At 44.6% G+C, this 25,785-nt stretch overlaps 1 protein-coding gene across 1 annotated transcript in view; it reads right to left on the bottom strand.

The window, feature by feature from the left end:
• MYBBP1A (MYB binding protein 1a) overlaps positions 1 to 25,785 on the bottom strand; it is a 56,498-nt gene that overhangs the window by 24,565 nt on the left and 6,148 nt on the right. The window contains exons 10-23 of the mRNA XM_059865893.1: positions 25,416 to 25,523; positions 24,706 to 24,831; positions 23,786 to 23,989; positions 23,038 to 23,146; positions 22,548 to 22,638; positions 21,356 to 21,507; positions 20,556 to 20,645; positions 19,800 to 19,925; positions 18,957 to 19,121; positions 17,795 to 17,952; positions 16,800 to 16,934; positions 15,524 to 15,629; positions 13,170 to 13,301; positions 11,601 to 11,669 (exon numbers count right to left, since the gene is read on the bottom strand). Coding sequence (XP_059721876.1) covers positions 11,601 to 11,669; positions 13,170 to 13,301; positions 15,524 to 15,629; positions 16,800 to 16,934; positions 17,795 to 17,952; positions 18,957 to 19,121; positions 19,800 to 19,925; positions 20,556 to 20,645; positions 21,356 to 21,507; positions 22,548 to 22,638; positions 23,038 to 23,146; positions 23,786 to 23,989; positions 24,706 to 24,831; positions 25,416 to 25,523 — 1,771 coding nt within the window. The remainder of the gene's footprint in view (positions 1 to 11,600; positions 11,670 to 13,169; positions 13,302 to 15,523; positions 15,630 to 16,799; positions 16,935 to 17,794; positions 17,953 to 18,956; positions 19,122 to 19,799; positions 19,926 to 20,555; positions 20,646 to 21,355; positions 21,508 to 22,547; positions 22,639 to 23,037; positions 23,147 to 23,785; positions 23,990 to 24,705; positions 24,832 to 25,415; positions 25,524 to 25,785) is intronic.

The following is a 25,785-nucleotide window of genomic DNA, read 5'->3' as shown; positions in this document are numbered from 1 at the left end:
GCAGCAGTTGATTGATCAGATGAGCTGCTCACTTCATTCTGCTGTGACTGAACACTTGCCAGACAACAGAAAGTTTATCCCAGAAGTTACAGTGGCACATCCTCCTCCACAACCTGAAAATGGCTATGGCATGACAAGCACTCTAACCACTGCTGCTCAGTCTGGCTGAAAATGTGGATTGAGCTCCATCCCACACAAACCACCTTCATATAATGCAGCTGCATGAGCTGTGTCAGTCCAGACCCTCCAGGTAAGGACACTCACTGATTTCACTGACACACTCACAACAGATGGGTTTAAATGTACTTGAGACAGCAGAAATCCCAGGAGTAGCAGTCCTGGCAGATTATATAACAGCCTGCAGACCATATACACAGCATTCACCCACACAGGTTTCTTCATGCCCTAAACCATCATCACTTTGTTCAACCAGGGACTCTGCAAATCACATTCTCTTCACTACTGCCAAGGAACTTTTCCCATTCTTGGTTCTCCTACAGACAGTGCTCTGGAGGATGTTCTTGCCAGAGAAAAAGCCTCAACTTGCACTTGACAAACCAGAGGGGCCACTTGGGAGAGTCTGCTCACTGCAGCAGGACATCTGTGCCCAATACAAGAGTGCACAGGTACAGCTGCTTCCTTCAGCACTGCTCTGTTGGCAGCTAGGAGAGGCAAAAAAATAATTAGAAGACAAATTAAAGCTTCCTCCTATGGTCACCACAGTCTAACAAGATGTAATGATACAACTAAGAAGGTGCTGCATTTTAAAGGGAGTAGAGAGGAGTCCATACCACAGAGAGATCTGACAGTGCAGTTTTTCAGAGGATACCTGCATGATAAATACTGGGCAGGTTTTCTGCCTCAGATGAAGGGTCTGCAGGACACTTATGCAGTCAAAACAACAAACATGCAAAATAACACAGAGAACCCCTGCCCAGGCCTGGCTGGTGGTGTTAGATACCAGCTCTGAGTATTTCACTGGCAAACAACAAAATGGTGAGTGCTGGACTAAGCCCTTTTCTGACCCAGAGATGGGGCACCTGAGAGGTGTTTTAAAAACTTTTATTCTATTTTCAGTCTCATGTGAAGGGTGAGACAACACAGATGTTATCATTCCTGCCATCACAATCAGAAGCTAACTATTTCTTAATTACACTACACTAGAAGTGTTTCTTGGCCCATCAGCTTTAGCCACACCATGCTGTAAATGCTTTAAAGCCAATCATCTCAAATCACCCCTCGTGAGCATTCAGGGCTGGGGAAAACCTTGTGCTCTCCTTTCAGAGAGGCCAACAGGCAGACCCTTGGGACACAGCAGTGCAGATATTGGACTGCTGCTTTGGTCAACACAGAGATTTATTTCTCCCTGGGGTAACCACTTGACCATATCAGAAAGGCCAATCAGTCTTAACATTTTGCTCCAAAAAAAAAAAAGTCAATCTATTATTACCCTAAATTCTTGAAAAATGAAAAGATGCCATAATTAAGTGAGCCATGAGGACACAAGATAAATCAGCAGCAGAGCACAGATTACCATCCATGAGCTCTGATGTTTTTTGCTCTTCCTGTAATGCACAGGAGTGAAACCCTGGAGGGGAGTACTGGTACCACAGGACACACTGAGACCAGAGGAGAAAAGAGCAGGATTGGACTCTGTGCAATGCAACCAAGCCTCCCTTTCCCACATTAAAAATAATAATCAGAAAATATGCCCATTTTCTTCTTCTCTCCCCAGTTAAGGATACAGTCACAATTTAAAAAAAAAAAGTAAAACAATTTGGTTTCTTAATACAATTCTGTTTATTTTGGAGCTTTTCTACTTTGCTTTGTTTCTCATTCTAAACATCAGAACAAGAAATGTTCTTTTGTTAAGAAATCAAAGCAAAGATTCTTGCAGGACACCCCAGTATCTGAGGCTCAAAGAAGCATGACCAAGAAACCTCTCAGGAAATCATCTGGGACACTCTCCTTTCTCTCAACTCTGGCTTTCCTATAGAAAAAAAACCCAAACCAACCATCCCCAGAGCTTTAATTTTGTCAATTTCTATTTATTACTTATATATTATAGTATTGAACACCAAGAGGCTCCACTGACACCTCAAGTTACTCACACACGTTGGTAAGACCAAGACCAAAACTGGTTTGTTTTGCTCCAGTTGCTTCACCCTCACTGCTCCCAACACCTTCCAATCCAGTTGTGTTCTCTGCACAGCAAAACCCTCAATTCAGAAGAGACTTGCAATAGGATTTTCTTGAGGCAATTAAGAAGGCAGCTACAGCATAATGCAGCCTATTTAAGGAGACACTGCTGAAGTCTAATTTAATAATTTAGGAGATTTAAGAGCAGCACACATTTAAAAAAAGCCCATGTTGCCAGGCACTGTGTGCTTTTGGCTGCTGCCCCTGATACACCAGACCAGGCTTGATGTTGCAAGAACAAAGCTTTCCATCTTTTGAGAACATTTATCAGCAGATAATGAGAAATTAGAATTCCAATTCAATCAAACATCAGCCACTGAAGTTTAGCCTTCATACAGTATTAAAAAAAGGTACTGGCATGTTAGTAAAATTGTTAGTTTGGAATACTGAAATAAAAAGCATTGCTAAGCAAAAAAAGAAAAGAAGTCGGAAATTGTACTGGGTTGAACTTTGAAGATTCATTGTTTTGGATGCTCACCAACAGAACTCTTTTCATTTTGCAGAATCCACAGAGAGACAGGATGACAAGACAGAGGGCACAGTCTCCTTGGGAAGAGGGAAAGGGCTGGAAACTGTGCTCTGTGTGCAGGCTGCTGAGAAATCCTGCAGAGACACCTCAACTCCTTTCTTGTGCTTTAACTTTTGCAGAGTGGCATTTTAATAAGAGCCAAGTGAGAGCAGAAAGAGAAGCAGCCCAACCCCACTACTCCCACACCCCCATACTACAATAAAAATGGACCTGCCACTTGGTACACAAACACTTGGGGACATCCCTGTCAGTGAGCAGAGCCCAGATTGGTGTTTCATTTTATGCTGCAGAAGCCCTAATCTTTTTTTACTTGCCAACAAAACACCCTTCCAACACACCTCCTAGCACTCCCACAGCAAGATCTCACTGTAAAGAGAACATAAATCATTCCCCAGGACTTCAACAGGATTCTATCCTGATTTTTTGTTATATTTTGCAACATTAATATATCTTGAGTCCATATGAGTGAGAGTAGCTCATTTTCTCACACCACAGCCACTTCTTCCCCTCCTGTGTTTGTCATGCCATTATTAAATGCATGGCAATGACCTTGTCTCTGAGCAAACTTCTCCCATTTGCTCCACACAAACACCTACTCCTCAAACTGTTGGAGGGGCTGTGTTTGAGAGGCTGAGCACAACACACTTGGGTGGTTCAATCTCTTTTTAAAAACTATCAACTCCCCATGTGTCAGATGGCAAGTTTCATTTAGTAGGCTAGGAAATTACTCAGAGTTGGAAAATCACTGCAATATGGTTTAGATCTAACTCAGCAAGTCCATCCTACATGCAGGGCTGTCACTGCTCTGGAGCACTTCCCTCCTTGGACAGCTCTTACCAGCAGCTGTCTACAGCAAGAATTAGAGTTTATGTGACCTCTAAATTTTCTTATTTCTCCCCAGCAACAAACTAGAATGTTTTCTCCATTACTGAGGGTTTGCTACATGATCATCAACACAATCAGCTGAACAGCAGTTAGCAGAATAAATACAGCCTAAATCTCCAGAATCACAATAAAGAGGCAAACAGAAGCTTTTTCATGTTCTGCTTGTGCTACACTGAGGATGGCGGAATATAGGTAACAGGGCAGTGTCTCTGTGCCAGTCAATTAATGCCTGGTGTCACTATGGATTTGTTTGTGGGCAATGCAGGCAAGTGTCTGACACTTCTGGCAAAAGACAGAGGCCATTAGAAGGCACCAAGAAGTCTAACAAACAAAAAAACCCAAACAAACCTGTATGAAGGGAAAACAAACAAACATAAACAGCTCACAACATGTATGATGCTCCCAAGAAACCCTGCAGGTTCAGTGACAGGGGTCCCACATTAAACTGAAATATACCATGAGCACACTAAGATCTCAATGCAAATACAAGTGAAAACTCATGCTATGGGATTTTGAGCACTCAGCTTTAAATGCAGTCAGGAGGACCTGAAAAATCTAAACACACCTTTTTAAATTTTCAACCATCTCACACAAATAAGAGAGAAACATAGCTTAGAAAGCAATTCCTCAGGCAGACACGTTTTGCTGTGGCATCAGACACCTTTCCAAAGAACATCAGAGACTTTTTATAGATGCTGTCAATGCTCTCCTGCTCGTCAAACAAAAATGTTTTTTCTGTGCAATCCCACTGCAAGAAACACTCTCAAAAATGCAAGGTTGGGGTGCAATAATCCACATGTAGAACCATCCTAAAGGTCTGGGAATGAAAAATCTCCACACAAAAATGTAGAGCACTCTGGCTCTGACCCAGCAAAGCATTTAAGCATTCAGCTGCTTTCCCTTCAACTTCAGTGGACAGTCTGCACATCCAGAGCTACTTCATGTCACAGGGCTTTGCTGGCTTGAGATGAAATAGATCAAAAATGCCCAAGAGCCCACCCATAGTTCAGCATCACCTCACAAAACACAGACTCTCCTTGACCATCCCCTTACACAAAATAAAAACAGGAACAGGACACTGACTGGAGGCAAAGCTTGTCAGTTTGACACACATTTTTCAGCTGCAAATGATTTCTTTTTATTGAGGAGAGGGCACATACTGACCCAAGGAAGATGAAAAGGATGGATTCTACAGGCAGCAGACTCTGCATCCCTTGGATCTCACTGCCTGGGGACAATTCACCTCCTGAATCTGACCACAGAGACACCTGACAGAGGACACAGGGTGTGTGACCTGTGCCAAGGGACAGGGGATGCTCTGAAGGAAGGCAGCTTTCACTCATGGCCCATTGCTCAGCTCTCACCAGCTGCCTGCCCAGTGCTCATTCCTCATGCAAAGGAGGCAGAGCTGAACTGGTGCTGGTTCTTATCTGGGGAGGTTTATTTTGCTTCATTTTTAGTAACAGCTTATGCAAAATGTTCCATAACAAGCTCTTCCTCCACTACCTGCTGGCAGCTATCTGTGAGCACACAGGCAGGGCATGGTGCATTAATGTGGGGATCCATTCATCTCCCCCAGCATGAAGTGAAATACTCCCAAACACTCACACAGAGGGGTGCTGCCTTCTGAGGCTTTGCAGCACTTTTACTGCTCTTGCTGTATTAAAGTTTAATTAACTTTTAACTTAGATATTTACATAGAACATAAACTGTTCAGAAGGACAACTGTCAACCAGCCAAGACCTCTTTGGCAGGAATCTGGAATCATATTTTACTCTTCTGGTGATGGCAGCTCTGGCACAGACCTGCTTCAATTTTGTAAAATTCTGTCTATATATGTTTGATCCCTTTGGGGAGACTGCCAAAGCACCAAGATTAATTAGCAACTTACCTAAAATACACTCTCTATCAGATAGATCTTAAAGGGTTCCTTGTCACAGACAGCTTTGTAAAAACACATTCTGAAATACTAATGAATCTGTATGACATAAGATGACATTTTGAACTCTGTCTCAGTGCCCATTCTCATTTCCACACTAAGTAAAATTACTTTTATTAGTTTCATGACAGCTCTGCACTTACATCAGCTCTGCAGAGTTCCAGCCAAATCACAGAAAATAAACTCACTTGATGAACAAATACAGCCTCATTATGCTTCCAGCTACTGCAACATCCTCAATCAATATAGCTTTGAATGTAAATAAGAAGGCAGGAATGTATTCAAATGGATGTGTGACCACAGTGCAAAAGTAATTGCAGAGGCTCTCAGCAATTGTGTTGATGTGTACACTCCCAGTGCCTTTCCCAAAGGAAAAAAACAAGGGATGGATATGAAACCATTTCTGTAAACCCATGGAAGGTTTCACACTAGAAGAAGTTTTAAGTGTCTGCCATGAGCAAGATGGAAACAGCACCTTACTCCTGGCAGCAGTAATTTTCTTTTATTAGTGCTCATTTCCAAACTGGTTCCAATACTGCTGGCCAACAAGCTGGACCTCTGAGGGAAGCTGTTCCAGGCCAGGCTCCAGAGAGGCTGTGCTCCAGCTGGGGGCTGGCAGGTGCCCTTGCCTGCAGGAGCCTGCATCAGCAGCACACCTGGGTACTGTAGTGCAAGGAGCCACACTTCTCCCTCTTCACCTGATCCTCACTCTCACAGAGGGAGTTTTTAGGGTAGAAACATTAGGTCATGGACTCATCCAGTCCCCATAAATGGGGATGGGGGGGTACTGCAGTGAGAACCTCACCACAATTACCAGTGCAGCACTGAGGGGTTTGTGCTGCAAGAGCCCAGGACTGCACAATTACAGAATGAGATGCTACTGTAGCTCTGCTCATCAGACCAATACAGCTAAAAATAAACCAGGAAGACATTCCTCACCTAAGGCTCAGGAGGGTTCTGGTATGTGGCTGAGTCATGCAATAATAATTAAATTAAACACATCTTGATCCCTGGTTTATGCTCCATCAGCACAAACTAAAAAACCAGGCTTTTGTGCATACTGAAAGAGCAACACTACACCCACTGAAACAGGCACAAGGAAATCTGAAGGTCAAGGTCTCCTGGAAAGCAACTGCAGCAGTAAGAATGAACTGACCTGAGAGGAGGACGTGAGGACTAGCTCACACATGTTTTTCTCCAAACAGAATTTGAGAGAATATATTTAGTGCTTGTGGAAGACATCAGGCTGACAGGAACATCCCTCATCCATGAAACAGCACAAGCCTCTCCCATTCTGTCAGCACCACACACTTTCTGCTGGCTAATTGCACTGCCAGTGAGATCATCTGTGCCAGACACTTAGCACAATTCACTAGAACTCACTAGCACCAGGACAACTCAAAGGGACAATGCAAGCTCCAGTGTCATTTTCCCATACCAGTTATCCCTGGGTCTCTTTCCCCAGCTGCCACTTGTGCCTGAGCACTCAGAGCACCATTGTGTGCCTGGTCACTGCCCTCCAGGAATGGCAGCTGCACTTCACTCTGGTGTAGCCCCTTGTCTGTAAGGGAAAGCTCTCAGACCTGCCTGGATGTACCCAAACATTGTGATGTGGCACTGGCCCCATTCTCCTGCCACTGAAGACATTTCTGTAAGGACAAGGTCACAGTGTGACTGAATCTTAGGACCTCAGTCTGCAGAACTGCATTCAAGAACTTAGATTAGACTGCACTACAAAGTAATTCTTTACCTCTTTCTTCCTTTTTGTTACTTTAACTTTCAGCACTTCTCCCACTCTAAAGGTCCTCTTGAAAAGCTTCACAGTTGCTGCTTGCAATCAAGTGATTTTGTATAGTTCCTAGTCACTGCTTTCTACAACAGAGAACACTGCAGGGACACAGGGCAGGGATGAGGCAGGCTGTATTCTGAGAAGAAAGTACAGCCTTAAGTTATATGTTAGTTTAACATACATATGGGATGGCAAGGATCAACAAAAGTTTGTGAAAGGGATCCCAACTGCTAATGTAGAAAAGAATAAATTTAAAAGCCCACAAATGAAACAAAACAAACAAAAAAAACCCACCCAAACCATCACAAACCCCACCAGATTTCTCAGTTCAATAAACGAGTGACAACCAAACACTATTTTTTTTAAAGCCTGAAGCATTTTAACTTTCACACAGGCATGTTTGGGACTTAAACTTCCCACCTGAAGAAAGGCAGAGTTTGAAAACAAGGCAGCCAATATCACTGAGCATTCAGAGCACCAGCTGCCACAGGCACAATGCATTTGAGCTAGCAGAGTCCCAGGGTGGTCTCACCATGGGTGAGAAGTCCAGATGAGAAGCATGAACTGCCTGGAACAAGGTGGTTTTGCAGATCCACTGTCACACACATCTTGTATCTTTCTACTGTAGAGGTTTAAACAGGTGCTAAATGAATTCAGGGTGGGATGACAACCTCCCTCCCCTGGTTAAAACATCCCTTGCCTTTGTTTCCCCACTCACAAATAACACATCTCTCCATCTCCTTCCTTTTCCAGGGAAACTGCTGCATTTCTGTCTCCTGCAGGCATCTGTGCCCCAGCAGTAACATCAGAGGAGCAGAACTTGGCCACAGGTACAAGCTTCAGTCCCAGTAAAACCACTGCAAATTCACCTTTTCAGTTTAAAACTTGTTACACAGGTTGAGCTTACTGCTAAGAAAACCAACCCAATCATTGTGAGCTGCACTTAAAACTGCCTTGAGAGCTCTCACCCCCCCCTAAAGTGTCATTTTATCTCACAAATTACTTCAACATGGAGCTGAACAACCTCACTGCTCCTTTAGGCATGGAGGAACAGCGTCAGAGTGACAATGTCAGTCACACTAGCTAAAGTTTTAAAGCTTCCTTTTCTTTTACTAAACTCTGCATCAAGATGCAACCTTGGAATATCTTCAAAACACTCTACAGGAAACACCCAGGCCAAAGGAAAGTAGCTTCCAGAAAGACATGGAACACCCTTCAACAGCTACCAACACCTCTGCTTGTAAAGACACAGCACTGCCACTGAGGGTTTGCTGCTCTCCAGGTTCTAGAGGTGACCAACTGAGGGGCACAGGATGCACAGAAAGGCTGCAGCAGTGCAAGAACAGTTACCTGGCTCATCAGCCACAGGCAACAGCCCACATTTGTATGAGAGATTGTTCTCTCCTTCACAATATTCTTGTACTGACTTCACAGAAGCTATAATTTCATGTTAATGAGCACTACCTCTGATGAAATAAATCACAGCTTTCAGCCAGACACTCCTGCCCCTGAACAGACTGTCCCTCTGTCCTGAGCAAGTGAATTGACTGAAGTTAACCTTAAAATGGCAAAAGGGGGAAAAAAACTATGTGTGCAAGGACAGGGTAAGTTTTCAGCCATACCACCCTCATGTCCCACTCTGTGATGTAAATGCAGGAACACCTGGGCAGCAGGCAGGCAGGGAGGTACCCAGGACAAATGGCTGGGGCTGGAGAGGCCAGACTGCTCCTCTCCAAGCTGAGCAGTACCTGAATGGCTCCTGCATTTCCCACAGGATCTTCTCTGCTACCTCTGCCCAGAAACTGAGTTTGACAGACCTGCAGCAGGCACAGGAACAGCAGTGCACACAGACCAGGTTTGCTGGTTCTTAACCAGTCCCCAGGCCTTGCTGCACACAATGTTCTGCAAACCACCTCAGCCAGGCTGGTCCAGGGGCATCACTTAATGATCAAGTTTAACTTTCCACTAGAGGCCCCAGCAAGAGCAGAGTTTCTTGAAGTAAGATCTGGGCATGTAGGCCAGTGGCCACAAGATCTTACTTAGAGGCTCTAAAAATAGGGACCAGTCTGGCTGAGAGGAGCTGTGGAACAGAGCCCCTGCCTCCATGCTGCTCTCACAAACTTCCAGGTATAGAGGATGAGGAGGCAGGAACAGCCCCCCTCACATCCTCGTCACTGATCATTTTCATTTTGCTTACAACTACCTTAAAGCTCAACCTGAAGGTGCATCTCCTTCTCCCCAGGCTGGCTGGGACAGTGGCCAGCAGCCCTGCTGGCCCAGAGCCCCAGGGTTTGCTATCAGGACAACACAAAACACCTGCCCAGAGCTGAGCCTCCACCTTCTGTGCAGAGCATGGCTCTTCCCACCTGGGGTGGCCCTGGGACACCCTGCTAAAACTATCTGCACAGCCAGGAAACCAGAATCCCAGTGGGATCAACTGTCCATACAGATGAAGCAGCCATTCCCAGAACAGCCACCACAAAGAAGAGGAGTGTCAGAACAGGAATTTAGCCTCCAGTCCCTGGGACTAAGGTAGTTTAATGATTAGAAGCCAATATTCAGGGCTAAAAGTGGAAGACCACCCCACCTGCCTCTCAGTCATCAGGGCTGGCCAAATACTCTGAATTTGAGAGTATTGAGAGCTTTGGTGTTTTCAGGACCCTTGAGTTAGTACAGCCCTTTTGGAAGCTGAGTCCTTCCACCTCATATTCCCAGAGGCTGCCAGGAAGAAGTTAACCCCCTGCTTTACCCACATCACTTTGCCACACCTTGCCTGACTTCTACTCTACCCACTAGGATACCACCAAAACACATTTGCATTGAGAATCAGTGAAAAAATTTAATTCAAGTCCTGACAAACTGGACATTTGATGCTGGGAAGCCAAAATTCCTGAAAAGGAAGCACTGTGTAAAAAATGTCAAGCTGCAACTCCAAGCTGCACAGGCTTTCCAGAGCTCACTCTCCATGTGCCTCTGTTTGAACAGCAGTATATCCATGTTCTGTACCCAGCTCCCACACACTCCACATGTCCTCCCCTACTGCTCCCACCCACTGGCAAACAGGCTCTGCAAACAAAGCTCAAGCAGCTTGGTGGAAGCCCTGGAAGAAGGAGAATGCTATTCCCTGTGGAGAAGCAAAGATAATGGAAGCTCCACATAATGGAGCTGTCTGCTTGGGATGCTGTTCTGGTCTCTTGAGGATGGGATCAAGTATGTGCCTTACAATTAATTTGTTGTTTGTGTAACACATCCTTATTACCATCCACTGAAATTATTAATAGCTCAATTCACTCTTTTTTTTCTTGGTCTTCTTTAAATCAAAGTCATTCCTGTTGAGTAAAACAGTCTGAACTGCAATTTACACTGACAGTGTAAAGCAGCCCTACTGTAAACACATAGCTATCCCTTGACATTCCCTCCAATGATCAGAAATAATAAAACAGCTATTTAAGACACAGGGGGATCAATCTAGGATGCACTTTTGCAGGTGACAGACACAGGGTACAGCTGGGGGGTGGGAAAGTTTGAGACAGTGCTAGTGGCCTAGAGGGGTTTTGGTTATTAACTGTGTGGAAGGCCCCCCCAGTGCAGGGAAAATCCAGACAGGCCTTATTCCCTGCTCCAGCAGCACTGAGCTGTGCACTCACCCTGCAACGTTTTATTGATAAGGCTCCACTAATTTTGTGTTAGTCAGGCACAGGCAACCAACCATCAAAAATCAGATCTGTGGTACAGGTGGTTTTAAAATAAATACAGCAGCACACGGACTTTAAAATGCAGGACAGCTAGCAAGGACAACAACTCAAGAATCTGATCCTGAGGTAGCATGAGGAGGCAGGGACTAAAGCATACTCCATTAATACCAAGGAACATCTTACCAAGAAGAAAGTAAACAAGGAATAAGCAACTGGAGTCAACCCCTACCACAATCAGGCCTCAAGCCTGAGAGCTGCAGGCAGTTTTTAAAGGAGATTCTACCAAAGAACTCCCATGACTGTGAATCTATTGTGTGGCACTTCCACAACTTCACACCCCTGAAGCAGCAAGGCAGTATTTGCAAAAGCACTGCCCCCCTGAAGCCACCTCCAAAATTGGGAAAAAAAAAATTAATATGTTTATAATATGCTTTTGGGGCATATTATAAACATAATATGCCCCAAAAGCATCTTATAAACATTAAAAATCACCTGAGCTGCCATGTTTAAGTAACTTCTCTGATTGACTGTTATGCAGCTTTGTTTGTTTACTTTCATTCTTACCTGCTGATGTTGCCTGGCTGCTGCTGTGATAAACTCAACCAGAGTATCTACTAATGGCTTACACATGATCTGTAACAAAGAAAGACAGTCTCTCATTAGTGGTTTGTTTTTCAAGCAAAACAGTCTGTATTTTACACAGCCTCCTGAGTAAGAAGAAAATGACACAAGAAAGAGAAGTGCCCAGAAATCAGCAACAGTTTATTTGAAAATTAACAGCTTTTTTCACACCAGCTCTGAGTGAGATCTTGATCACAACAAAAAGCAGCAGCAAAACTCTTCACCTCTTTTCACCTGGAAAAATCAGGCAAGCATTTTTCACCCCCTGTGCTCTGCCAAGTGAAAACTAAAGTCTGCATCTGGCTGACACTTTCTCTAGTGTCTGTTCACATCGTGCACAGCCCCAGTCCCAGGCAAAGAAGAACATGTTGAGTTGTAGCCAGGTGTGGGCTGGTCCCCTCCCAGGGAACAAATGACAAAAGGAAAGGACCGAAAGTTGCACATGGGGAGGTTTACATTAGGTATAAGGAACAATCTCTTCACTGAAAGGGCTGTCAGGCACTGGCACAGGCTTCTCAGGGAAATGGTTGAGTCACCATCCCTGGAGGTAGCTAGAAAGACATGTGGATGTGGTGATTTTAAAAGATAATTCTACAATTAACAGTTATATGGAATCTAGAGGTTTTAGAAATCTGCAGATGGGATCTTAAGTTTGCTGTCCATGTGGGCAACACACAGCCCTGCTCTCCCTCCATTTCTCAAACTTAGGTATGAGGCATCGTGGGCTGGTGCCCTAAGAAACCTGGCAAGCAGAACTCTCTCCTGGATGGAGTCCTCAGCCTGAAAGCATCCTGCCCCAGTTACACAAGCCTGCATCTCCTCCCACCCTCACATCAGACATCGGTTCTAAAAGGTTTGGAGAAACGGCTTCTGGCAGCTGCCTCTAGTTTGCCCTGACCTAAAAACCCCTGAAGAATTGTATGACATTCAGGCCCCTGGCCTGTTTCTTAAAAACTGGCTGTCCTCATAGAGGAGACCAGCCCCAGGCTTAGGTCAAGCTTGCAGGAAATACATCAAACATTTCAGACACTCACACTGTCTGAATATCAGGCTTGAAGATTAGATTTCAATTAGACTTCACACTCTTCAGCCTTCTTGGAAGAAAACTGAGAAACTGAGCATGCAGTGGGAGCAGAGCTGGACAGGAGCTACATTGGTTGTTCAAACAAGGTGACCTGCTCTGCCTTTGTGCAAACTTTGCTCATCCATGTTGTCTTGAATACTTGTAAAAATTTAAAGCTTCTTAGGCTATGTTTTAGAGAGCAGCCTGCTGTTCACCTGCTTTCTGCATTCAGTATCCCAGGCCAAACCATAAATAAGATCCTGGCCTCCTGCAGTGCTGCTATAAAAACTGAGTCTGAGTTTAAGAGTCTGAGCAGATGAAAACCCAAGGGAACCTCACAGCAATTTCAAAAGTCTGCAATAAAGCAGAGAAGTTTCTCTCCCTACTTTGCCCAGAATTCTAATCATACTTTGGAGCCAGCAGAAGACAATAGAACCAGCAGCACTTACTGGGAAGCGTTTGAAGAGATCATGGAACATGGAGCATGTGAGGGGACTGTTCCTTTTGCTGAGGAACTGGGTCAGTGCCTGCTGATAGACAGCAGCCACCTTCTTCACATTCAAACAGCCTGGGTTCAAAAGCTGGAGGGAAGAAAACAAAATAAAAGCATTTCCAGTGAAATACAAGAATGAATCACTAACAATAAATAAATTAATTTTCATCAGTTCTAAGAGGTTTTCCCAACAACTAGTTATGCTTGAGATATGACACAGAACCAATAAACAGCCAAGTGGGCCCCAGATATGCTCTCCCAGGCACTGACAGCCACATGACCTTGTCACTGAAGGGTAGCACAGCTTCCTAGCAGGACTACACACACTCCCTGTAGTGTGGGGGCTGTACTCCAGGTTTGTGGTTGTCATGTCTAGTACATGAGGCTCACAGTAGCTGGGCTGGGCACATGGTGCTTGTTCTCAGCTGAAGAGCTACTTGTACCTGTAGATCTTAGTGTATGTACATAGCTGTATCTGCATACACTTAGCACCTATGTCCAGAACTCCTAGGTAATCAGCAGACAAGTCCTAGCACTGACCAGGGATCCAGCAATCCCAAAACTGTGTCCATGCTCCAATATCCCCCTCTGGTGGGGAACAAGAATCCCAGACACACAGCAACCAGCTGAGACCTGCTCAGCTACATGGATCTAAACAAACAGGAGTCACTGAAGAGCCAAGTGTGGAGCACTGCATCCCAACATTCCTGACTGTTCTCATACTACCAGGGAAGTACTGCTCTTTGGGAAGAGTGATAAATTAGGGCCCAGAAGGAAAAAGCTGTAATTTTCACAGTAGTGAACCTCTGCCCAAGGAATTTTTCCACAGCCCCATGGAAATCTAAAGCCAAGTTAATGTGGTGTCCTGTTCTCAGGTCAAACTCCCAGTGCTACTGCAGCTGAACACAGGCTAAAGTGGAACAAGGAAGATGGGTCTTGAAATATTACCTCAGTTTTTCTAGTTGAGTGTCTCTACTTAGCACTTATTTGACACACACATCTGGAGGGAAAAGATTTCTCCTTCCATGCATATATTTACTGAAAAAAATTTCTTCTATAGTTTTTCCATAAATTTGGCTACTGCATCCTAGTGTCTGCTCTAGTTCCACTTTCCTGCTTATTAAAAAGCTCCAAATTATGCTCACAAAGCACAAACACACCACACCTCTGTCTCTGGTTCCCCACTGCAAAACCTCCCTGACCTCAACACAATGTCAGTCAGCAGCAGCAGCATGACATGAACTGAGCTGTCATTTCTCTCAAACTGGCAGCTCATGTCAGCTGCTGGCTCTGTCCCTGCCTGGCCAGGACCAGAGCACTGCTCCCACTGGAGTAAGAGGCTTCCCTGTGAAACTGCACAAGGATGCTGTGAAGCATGCCTCACTCTAGCCTCAGTGTCAAGCAGAGATCCCAGATCTCCCACTTTGTTTTTCTTTCACAAAAGGCCCAGCACTGCACAGGAGCTACTTGGATAACACTCTCCACCTCTCCCTAAGCCCTAGAAACACTGGCTGTCTTTTCAGCCTCCAGCAGTAATTCCATGTGTGTTAAGTTCCATGTAAAGCTCTGTTTATTTTTCTTCCCCACAAGATGTCAGCAAGATGAAGGCACTAATTCCTGTGATCAATGTGAGGGGTTCAGAGGCAAGGCCAGGGTCAGCTGGTGAGACTGAGACACTACTTGCTTAGTATCTAGAGGAGGTGACAGGAGTGGGCTGCCCAACATAAAGGTTCACCTACTCTGAGACCTGTGAAATGCAGCAGAGACAGTAGGTGAAAAGGGGACCAGACTAAGGGTCTTCTAGTAATGGACACCTGTAGCACAATCAGATGAAGTCTCCCTCCAAACAACTACCACTGAAATCAAGGCTGCTCCAAACACTCTTCACCCTTCACCTTAGCCCAAACCTCAGGGGAATAGGAGTTTACTCTCATCCACCACTGATCTGTGTCTTCCTGCTCCTCAGCACCCTCTGGAAAAAACTCAAGAGTGACTGCAAGGAGTTTAATGGAAAAACCAGCAAATCAGGGAGGAGAACAGCACAAATACACGAGGCTTCTTTGGACATCAATCTGAATCCAATGAATCAGCAGCCCCTGTGCCTATGGGCAAGCAGGCAGGGAAGGGTGAAAGCCAGGAGGGTGAGGGCCAGAAATGGACGGGGAACTTTCCAGTATCATGGAAATCAGGTAGAAAGGTACCTGCAAGCAGCAGGCCCAGTGACAATGAACAAGGGAGGCCCACTCAGCAGAACCAGGTAATGAGCTTTACTGGCAAAAACACAGCCTCAGGAGCAGCCTCATGTCTTACCTGACACGCCTGCTTTGCTCTGCTGTCACTCTGTTTCTCAGGCTCAGGGGGAGGAGCAGCTGATGATGTGTTTCCTTTCAACACTTTGAGCAGGTACAATGAGGCACTATGAAAGAAAACAGGAGAACACAGCAGTTACCACAGTGCCACAGTAAAGCTACCTAAGGGCAGAGGCACAGGCAGCTTACTCTGTAGCAAAGATGACAGAATTTGAGAGGGACCTTTCTCTCAGTCTAACCCACTCTGGCCAGACCTAAAGACAAAGAAATCTCAGGAAGCTGAATCATTTTGTGTCATCAGAGTCAGATATCTCCACTGTCAGCCTGGTCTCCTCAAGCTCATGCTTTTGACTGGCACTGCTGGAGGAGTTCTGCACCTTGCCCAGGGTTTCTGAGCCTGCACAGCTCAGCCAGTGCTGCAGCAAGGCCTCAGCCTCAGCTGCCATGTGCTGGAGAAATCTCCACTGGAAGAACATGCAGACCTCTGTGCTTGTGGAAAATGCAGCATTTACTGGGCACTGCTGGGAAGCTGTCAGGGAACCATGCAGCACACACAGCCAGCCCCATGTTGCCAGAAGTACCAAGGTTCCTGCACAGCCATGGGGGAGATGTGCTGCAGAGCCAACAATATCCAATGACACTGGGTTGACCATGCAACATGGTACCCACTGCACACACAACTGAGCTGAAATATCCCAGACTGAGTATGAAAGTCCTCATGAAACTGGCTGCATGTCACAAGAGAGCCTGCTGGTAAATAACACTCCTATTTACACCAAAGAACAGCAAGATCACTCATCTTTCTAACAAATATGTATCTGGTTTATCCTAATTTTCCTCTATTCTACAGCAAAGCAGAAAATACTGGTATGTACAGTCAGGACTGGATGGCTATTGCCCTCATTGTGCTATCATAGAGACAGTAAACACTGCATTTAAACAATCATCACAGGTTAATCAGGAAATACACTCATCCCCCACGGAAGCACACACACTGCATTACTCCCAGAGGAAGCCTCAAGAAAGCACTTCCCACCACCAGAAGCAGCACTGTACCAGACCATTTCTGTATCACAGAAGCTATAAAAGACAATCACCAAAAAACAGACATATTTGAAAATGCTTCAGACTGCCAGGACTGACTAGTCCTTATGTAAGACACAGATGCTGGTATGAAACCTTCTGCAAGGCTCTTGCTTCCCAGACCTCTCAACACACAACATCACACCTGCTCAGATGTCCCAGCATCAGTAGAGAAGCTCCTTGTGAACACTCACCTGAAGTAGTAGAGAGCTACTGCAGAGTCAGTGTGCTTGCAGGCTTTCTCGACCAGTCTCTGCACTAAAGCATGCACATCCTTCTGCAGGGAGGCCACTCTCTTGCAGTACTGCTTGCTGCGGCACAGCGAGTTCCTGCACAGCATTGAAACAAATGCAAACCATCACCTACAGAGCCCTGGGGAGCAGACGGCCAGGAACACTTATCACTTCATCAGGGTGAGTGAGAGCAAAGCCAGAACACAGCGAGTGGTAACAAACAATGCTAGCTAGGTACTCAGCAGACAAGCCCTGCAGCACATGGCTGTGGCAAGAAGGGTGAGGACTCTGAACACTCTCCACCTTCAAGCACAAATTTAGACATCAGAGATGACTTTCCTTCAGAGTTCCCACAAAGAATACTGACTACCTCAAGCTTGTTATTTCACAACTGGTTCTCAACTGGGGAGAGAGCAGCACTGAAAAAGCTTTAGAGAGTGCTGAGGATGTCAAGAAGTGGTGCACAGAGGACACATGTGACACAGCATGCATTCTATCTCTCTAGCTGGTATCACCCCTCACTTCTGGCCCTGAACAGAGAATTTGCACTCTGCCTGTCTCAGAAATAACTTGCTGAGAGTTTGTTCTAGCCACAGCAGCAACTCTGTAAGCCTTGGGAGCTGTTCTGTGATCTGACTCAGAGGTCAGAGGCCCATGGAGGTACTCAGTGACATGGCTCCATACCTACAATACCTGTGTTTGTTCTTGAGGCTTCCACCTGCAAACAGGTTTGACACTTCAAGTCCTTTAGCCTAGAAAATGCAGATCCTAATTCCTTTCCTGCAGGTTATGACTAAGCACTGTGTATGTGTGTGGTGCTGGTAATCTAACCTACACAATCTCTAAGCATAGCAATTGCCTTCAACCTTAGAAAGAGCAGCTCCTGGTGTTCAACCAATACCACAGCTGTTTATCAAAAGCCATTGTCTATTACCTGGAGGTCTAAGGACACTTACTTGAAGATACTAGCTGTTTTCTGGAGGAAGTCAACCTCCTGCTTGTCAGAGTCTGAGCTCATGCACTGTTCAATCAACTGAAGCAGGGGCTCAATGATATCAAACACCAAGGGGTTCTCTGCTTGCTTAACCAGGAACACATCAATCAGATCCAACACCTGCAAACAGAGTTATCCATGTGAGGAGTACAGCAGACAAGGAAACAAGATGGATTTACCCAGAGCACCTACCAGTAGGCTGTGGAGCAGATGGAGAGGGATGAAGAAAATTATTTACAGCTGAGACCTGTACACATTCTGGTATCATTTCTAAGGCATGGGAAACTGAAAATTACAACTTGAAACTGAAGATTGAGAATTGTTGGTTGCAACTGTATTTCATGCAGTGACACCATTTAGAAAGAACAGTTACAAGAATCAGTGTCACCTGGCCAGACCTGCAGTCACTCTAACCTGGCACAGGTCCCTGTTCACACCACTGACTGACAGATCTCACCCCTGCAAGCCCCCTTGAATTACAGGCAGTGCAGCATAAAATCAGCCTTTTTATAGAACCCCATCAGAAGGGAAATGCAGTAGAGCCACTGGCTCACTTCACTATTCAGCCTTGGCTGACTCCTGACTCCCATTTCTGTCTGGGAGCAGCTGGAGCTGTCCCTGGGTGCTGGAATGTCCCAGAAGGTCCATGCTGACACCAGGCGGCCTGACCTCAGCATTACAGTCACAACCAACCAGGGGGTTTAGGAAAACCCCCAATGTTACTGGCAAAAAAATACTCATGTTGCAAAATGACCCGAGGCACTTTATGCATTAAGGAACACCAAGCTTGTCCAGTTCAAAAAAAAAAAAACCTGACAAGCATTTTTGGGTAGCTGAGGGAAGGATTTTATCAATTTAAGCATTTCAGATCAGCAAATGAAAACCCTGGTACACTTTTTGACATCACAATCCTGGTTTTCAAACAGGCCAGTGAAGCCCCAGTCACTGACCCCAACAGTGCTGTGCCAGGTGCTGTACAAAGCCAGAACAATCCAGTCCCAGCTTCCAGGAGCTCATGACACAGGTGAATGTCCAAGCTGTTTAGTGTTAGGTAGCTCACAGTATGCATAGGCTTCAACTGACATGCTAAGCCAGAGATCTTCACACAAACACTTGCTTCCCACCTTAGCCTTGAAATCCCTCCGCAGGATCTTCTCTTTCCGCATTCTGTCCTTCTCATCTTTCTTCGCCTGGATCCGTTTCTGCTGCTCAGCAAAAAGGGCTGAGATGTTCTTGTCAAGAGCCATCATAGCCTCATCATCCAGCTCTTCATCACTCTTATCTTCTTCCTTTTATTTTTAGGAGAGAAACACAACACATCAACTCATATACTTCAGAGGGACAATGGGGAGGGAACCACAGCCAAGACCAGGCTCAAGTAGGGGTGTAGCTAACCCAGAATGATACTGTAGGGAGGGAACACAGATGCTCAGACCCATGAGAAATCTCACTTGTATTTCCCATCAGGTAATCTGGCTGCACAGCACTAACATGTAGAGAGAATTAGGAGAGGAAAGAGCCTGAGGTTTTGACCTGACTCCCTCTGTGCTGTTCCTCCTTCAGTAAAGAGGTTCATATGTTGCTAGGATCATTAAATCAAACACTATCACTGCTATACTAAGTCTCCAGAGTGGCCTTCAGGGAACACTCCTCCACACAGGCCAGCCAACACACATAACAGTATCTCAGTGCTTTAGTACTCATCAATCTCATTTATTACAGGCAGGAGCACAAGCTGTGTCAGGCTAGACTGAACAAGCTAAAGTGCTCAAGATATATGAACAATAAATAAAAGGACAAGTGACATATTCCCAGAGCTCACCTAAGACCATGAGTGTTCAAGTGCCATGCAAAGATGAATGCAAGGGTCCTAACTGCATGAGTTCAGGCAGGATGAGAGTTATTAGATCATCTCTCACCATCCCAACCTCCTGGCATCTGTATCAAGGTAGGCAGTGAAAACATACCAAAGTATTCCCTCCTTGGAGAACTTTCATCAGCTGACTGCGAAAATTATCATCAACTTCTTCACTCTCCTCATCTTCACTGTCAGTGCTGTCTTCATCCGAGGAGTCCTCGCTTCCTTCTTCATCCTAAGGAAGGGAAGTTCATCTCCTGAGCCCACCACACAAGCCCAACTCAATTCTCAGAAATAAAACCTCAATCTTCCCCTTTCCTACTGCCTTCCTTCTAGCCCTCAGCTCCAAGTACAGACACCTCAGATAATGGGGAACCCGGTTTCCACAAGAGCTAAAAGTGGAATACAATAGAGACTTCTCTGTCACATTAAAAAAGTATCAAAGAGAAGCTTCCAAGGAACAGCTTCCATCTGACCCTCCTCTCTGCTGGTGCCTGTAATGCTTCATGACTTGAATCTCTACAGTCCTTAAAAACTGAGATCTGGAATCCAGCTGACTGTGCATCACAGCCATGATTGTGTCTGTGGCTGCAGAAAGGACAGGCCTGTGCTCCTTTCAGGATGCAGTTATTTCTTCTCAGAAAGGCATCTATTCAACCAGCCACACCTACAACTGCAGGCCAAGAGGCTCTAGCATGCACTTCCAACAAGCCATTTGTGTGTTGAACCTTTAAAATAAATCTTAACAGAGGGACAGCCATTTTCCTCAACTAGAGAAATGATGTTAATCTATTAACACAGCTCAGGAGAAACATTAAATATTGAGGATATGTAGAGTGGCTGTCACTGGCAATGGCACAATTACCGTGTCCTGGGCAGATTTGGTCTTTTTGTTTGATTCTTCCATCACAACAACTGCACTTTCTTCATTTTGCTCTTGGTTAGGGTCAAAAACCTACAAAAAAAGGGGACTTGTGTTTTTTGTTTTGTTTTTAACCATTTCTTGGGTACAATAGACAGAAATTTCAGCACAGTAAACCAGTTGAATAATGGAATTTTAAGTAAGGGCATTAACTTTCTGCTTGTTAACATGCCAAATACTTTCTGTAAGTAACAAAAAAGGTGGAGAAAACTGAAGAGGCTGGTGGCATCACACACCTTGGTTTGTTCCAAATTAAGTATTAGGTTCATCACAAAACACCTGACAGCCCATCTTTGCAATCCACATATTATTTTCTCAGTAGGCATCACCTTTCTTAGTGGTATGACCAAATAAGATTTTTAGTGTCACTTATTTTTAGGACCTCTGTGAAAAAATTACCTTTCTAGAAAAAAGAAATGTTACCATTTATACTCACATATAAAATCTACCAGCTATATAAACTGACCCAGGAATTTCTTCAACCTAAAACTATCAAATAATACAGCTTGAAGTTAGCAGATCTCAGGCTCCTGTAAAAAAATAACCAAACTCCTCCCCCACAAAACCAAAAAATAGCCTAAACACTCTCTAAATTACAGCTCAAATTCAGTAGCACACATCATTGGACAGTTCCTAAATCAAGTAGACTTTAAATTAAACCCAAAATTGAGACATGCTTGTACATACATGTGTTAGGGACAAAACAGGCAAACAGTACAAGGCCCTGCTACTGCCTCACTTACATCCAGGATGAGCTGCAAGGCCCTCTTGGTCAGGCTGGGGCATATCCATACAAACACACTCTTGGAAATCCGACGTAACAGGAGGCTGGGCTGGGCAAGGAGGGAGAGAAGGATTTCCACCATCACCTCAACCCATCCTGGCTCTGAGCTGTCTGCACAGGAACAAACAAACAATGACAGGAAGAGGCATTGGTATGTCGGTAAGAAACTACAGAAAAATTCACCAAGGAATAAAAATTGTCCTTCTAGATGGCTCTTTAAAGTACCACTCAGCAACACAGACCAGAAGGCTGGGAGGAAGAAACCACAGGGAGAAACATGTTTGAAATGGTCTTTTGACCACTGCAAAGGCTTACCAGGTAACAAAAGCTATTATTTATTAAATCATTACTTAGACTAGCAGTTCTGCAAGTCACTGGCATCTACTTGGTCACATTAAAGCATCTGGTCAGCAAAAGTTTATGAATTTTATAGTGTTTCCAGTGAAATCAGAAGTCACAGCAGCCCATGAAAAATGATGGCATTTGAAATTCATCCTTTAGTCCAAAAGTTTGGGAATCCTGCTCTACAACCAACCAAACCACCAAAGAATTACAGCTTTTATTTTCACAGTGCCCTCAAATTGATTTACACAGATTTCAGGAGAACAAGACCACGGTTGGAGAGGAAATCAAAAGATCAAGCCAAGTTTTTTTCTGGTCAAGTCCCAACCTAGAGCATCCACAGACCCTAAACAAGGATCAGCCTCCATCTCCAAACATGCTGTGTTTACACAGAGGACACATTTAGTCTGCTCAGAACTCAAGCTAAGAAGGAAACATGACTGATGCCTGCTGGGTGTTCGAGCCCACAGCTCTGCCAGGCAGACACCACCAGGTCACCACCAGCCACTGGCCCACACAGAACAGTGCCTCAAGGAGAATGAACTCCCTTGGAGTGCTCACCCACACGAGGGCAGCTGTGGAGCTCAGCTCTCCTTTCCAAGGCACACAGGAACACAACCCACTGACAGTGCACACAGAGAGCTGGAGCAGAAGTCTTAGAATGGAAAGAGAATGAAGGGATTCTCCTGGGAGTAAGTGCATCAAGCCAGAACCAGTGCAGAGTGCTTCACTAATGTAGAACTGCCATCCTCTGTCTTTGACAGACCACTAACAATCCCACTTCCTTTCCTTCTGCAGGGAGGACTCACCAGTCTTCTTCTTCTTCTTGGCTTCTTTGCTGAAGGCCTTCTCTGTGCAGTTCAGAAGGTCACTCAGAACCTCCACTGTTTCAGACTGATTCTGTTTGATCACAAGCAGACAGGACACAGGCTCAGAACTCCCTACTACCAACAACAGAAGGAATATGCTCCAAATCTAAGGACCACTCTAATCAGGTACAAACATTACAATCAAGTACTATAACTTTTTTGTAGAAAAAACCCCCATGAAATTAAGTAAAAATTGCTCCAGTCAGCAGCAAATCAAGGGCAGAATTAATGGCAAGGCCAAGCTTTGCCCACTACATGTCTACAGACAGCGTAAGAATCACAGCTTATCAGCTGCCAGTTGCCCATTTTCAGAAGCCAGAGGTTCTGAAAGACTGGATCTCTGAACACAGAGGAAATCCCCATCCTGGTGTTCAGAAAGCCCAGCTATCAGCCTATTTTATACTACAGAAATATTCACCAGAGATCTTACCTTGAAAAGATGAATGGCCATTGAAAGCAGAAGCTGTTGGAAAGCACCAACTTTGGCACTGTCTGATTTGTTTTCCTTCTTCTGCAGATTCTTCACAGACTGAAGTGTTCTGAAGAAAGAAACCTCTCTGAGTTTTCACAATTACAACAGCAAATCATCTCATATGACCAGACTAAAAATGTGACCAAAACTATGGTACTGTATTGAGTACTTAACATTTCATCTATTGGCATTGGATGCTCTTTTAGTACACAATCTTAACCCAATAACAGAATCTGACTAAATGTGGGTTATAAAAAAACTGCACTTGTGCACAGACTACATTCCTAAACTCATAGCCAAGGCTAGACCTTTATGGGGAAACAAACTCAGAAAAGAGTAATTGAGAATTTTGTACAGGCATTATTAAGAGAAAAGAGGAGCAGACTGTTACAATCATGTTTGGGAGAAGGACTATGAGCAAAAATAGAAAAGGACATGGCTATCACATAGTTAACACATAGAAGGAAGAGGAAGAAAGGAATGGGATGAAAAGAAAGATACTCTGAAACCCAGCCATAGGTGCAGGATACTCAAAGGCAAGAAAAACAACTGCCACTGCCTGTGAAATGGCTGTGCTACAGCAACCAGAACACCACAAGGCAAAGAGAACACAACCTCTCTTTTACTGTCCTAAAGAGAAATCAAGACCAGGGCTCCCACCTTTCTCACTTCACCAACACAGCATCCAGTTTCCCAAGCATCTCACCTCTCCCAGATATCCCTCTGTTCCTTGGTAAAAGGTTTTACAGCTTTGACATGCTCAGTGGAGAGCAGCTTGTTTGCATACTCAACAAGGAGAAAGATCCACAGCTTCCCATCTGCAGTCACACCATGGACATGCTTCTCTCTCAAGGCTGCAGCCTTTGCTGTATCCCCCAAAACAGGCAGGGTGTTTAATGTCTGAAGTAACCTGCAAAGATACCCATCATGTTATTGTCACAGGAACCAAATGGCCCACTCCCACTTTCCAAAATAATACCCACCAGCAAAGCACTCTCATCCCAGAGCTCTGGTCACTCACCGCAGCCCAGACTGACAGTGCCCAACTTTCAACCCACACATGTAGCCAAGACAGTAGTGTAGAGCTCATTATCTTGGTGGTCCCAAAACACCTGATGCTCTCAAAGACACTTTTAATCTCAGTTTTTTCTCATTCTGTGTCCCACCATGTCCTCTGCTTTCCTTCTACTGAGGTCTGGCAATCATCTAAAAGCATCTATTACCAACTCTATCTTCCTTAGCACAGGGAGGGCTGTGGAGTCATCAGCACCTTGCATACAGAGTGCCAGAAAGCCAAGAGCCACCAGCACACCCCCAGCACCTCCCTCTTGGGTCCTTCCCCTTCCAGTTTGCAATATAGGCAATGGAAATACTATGGGAAAGAGCACTATGAGCTCAACTCCACACCTGCCATATCATCTCACATACACTCATTTGTCATGGACAAAACATGATCTTTGAAAAATCCATCTCCATTTAAAATGCCATTTCCTTGTGCTGGAGTCAAAGAAATGTTCCAATAGCAGCCTACCATTCCAAACTTCTTGCCCCACCATTCACAAGCTGATCTTATCCTCAGGAAAAAAGAGAAATTTCCAAACTTAAAGCATGCAATCAAATCCTTACCCAAAGAAGTAGTTTTCTGTCTCTGTATGATCCCGTTCATTTAGGGGCTCTGATGGAAGGACACTAGCCTCAGCTATCTGGGAATTCTTCTTCTTAGCAACAAAGAAAGCATGGAAGAAACAAAACCTAGAACAGACAGAAATAGGAACAGAATGAAAACCCCAATTGGTCATAACAAAGCAAAATCAGCCCATGCATGCAAACCAAACAGCTCCATATTCAAGGAAGTCCAAGCACTGAAAAAAAGCACTATTTACAATGACACTCTTTTCTTGAGATACACAGGGTAAAGAAGAGAAAAAGATGCTCAGGACTTCACAAAACTGAAGCACCAACACTTAAGGCCACAAAACACAATACTAAGACTGTCAGATGTGGGTCATACTCTCCAAGACACTTTAAGTGACAGATAAATACTTATTAAGACCTGGGTAAAAGTAGTATCTTCAAGCAGTTTAGGCAAGCAGGAATGGAAAATTTATTGAAAATAAATGGGACTAATGTGATTTTAAGTGCCAACTACTTAGGACACAGGTCAGTCCAACCATGCAGAAGGTATTTTGAAAACAAAACTTAGACTCCTAAATTATTTATTCTAGAGCATTTCCACTACTGGATTTGCCTAGTGTCATGGGGACAGCTTATCTGGAATACTGCTGTTGAGCTACACACAATTATCCCCAGCACATGTGTCTTTACATCAGTCTCACCTGGCAATGTCCATCACAAGGCTCTCTTCTTTTCTGGTGGCACTTTCAGTGATGTTAACCAGTCGGTGGATGATCCACCTTCTCAATCGAGCAATCTTCTGTTGTGCTCTTTGAATAAGAAGATGGGCACAATCAGCAGATTGAACACTAACCCAACATAAATACACTGCACAATCCACTGCATCAGGAGGTGACTTTCAGATATTTAGAGGCTTTACACTAAAACTGGCAAAGTTATGTAGTAACAAAGCAACAGGTACAAAAGAAGACATATCATCTTCTCAAGTTTGCTTTTTGCTATGCAAAAGGTGACCTATTTACCCCAAAGAGTCTGCAGAGAGTCTGAAGAGCAAAAAGCACTTCAAGAATT

The sequence above is a fragment of the Haemorhous mexicanus genome, chromosome 22, assembly GCF_027477595.1.
Source record: "Haemorhous mexicanus isolate bHaeMex1 chromosome 22, bHaeMex1.pri, whole genome shotgun sequence".
NCBI lineage: Eukaryota > Metazoa > Chordata > Aves > Passeriformes > Fringillidae > Haemorhous > Haemorhous mexicanus.
This window is presented reverse-complemented; position numbering and strand designations above follow the sequence as displayed.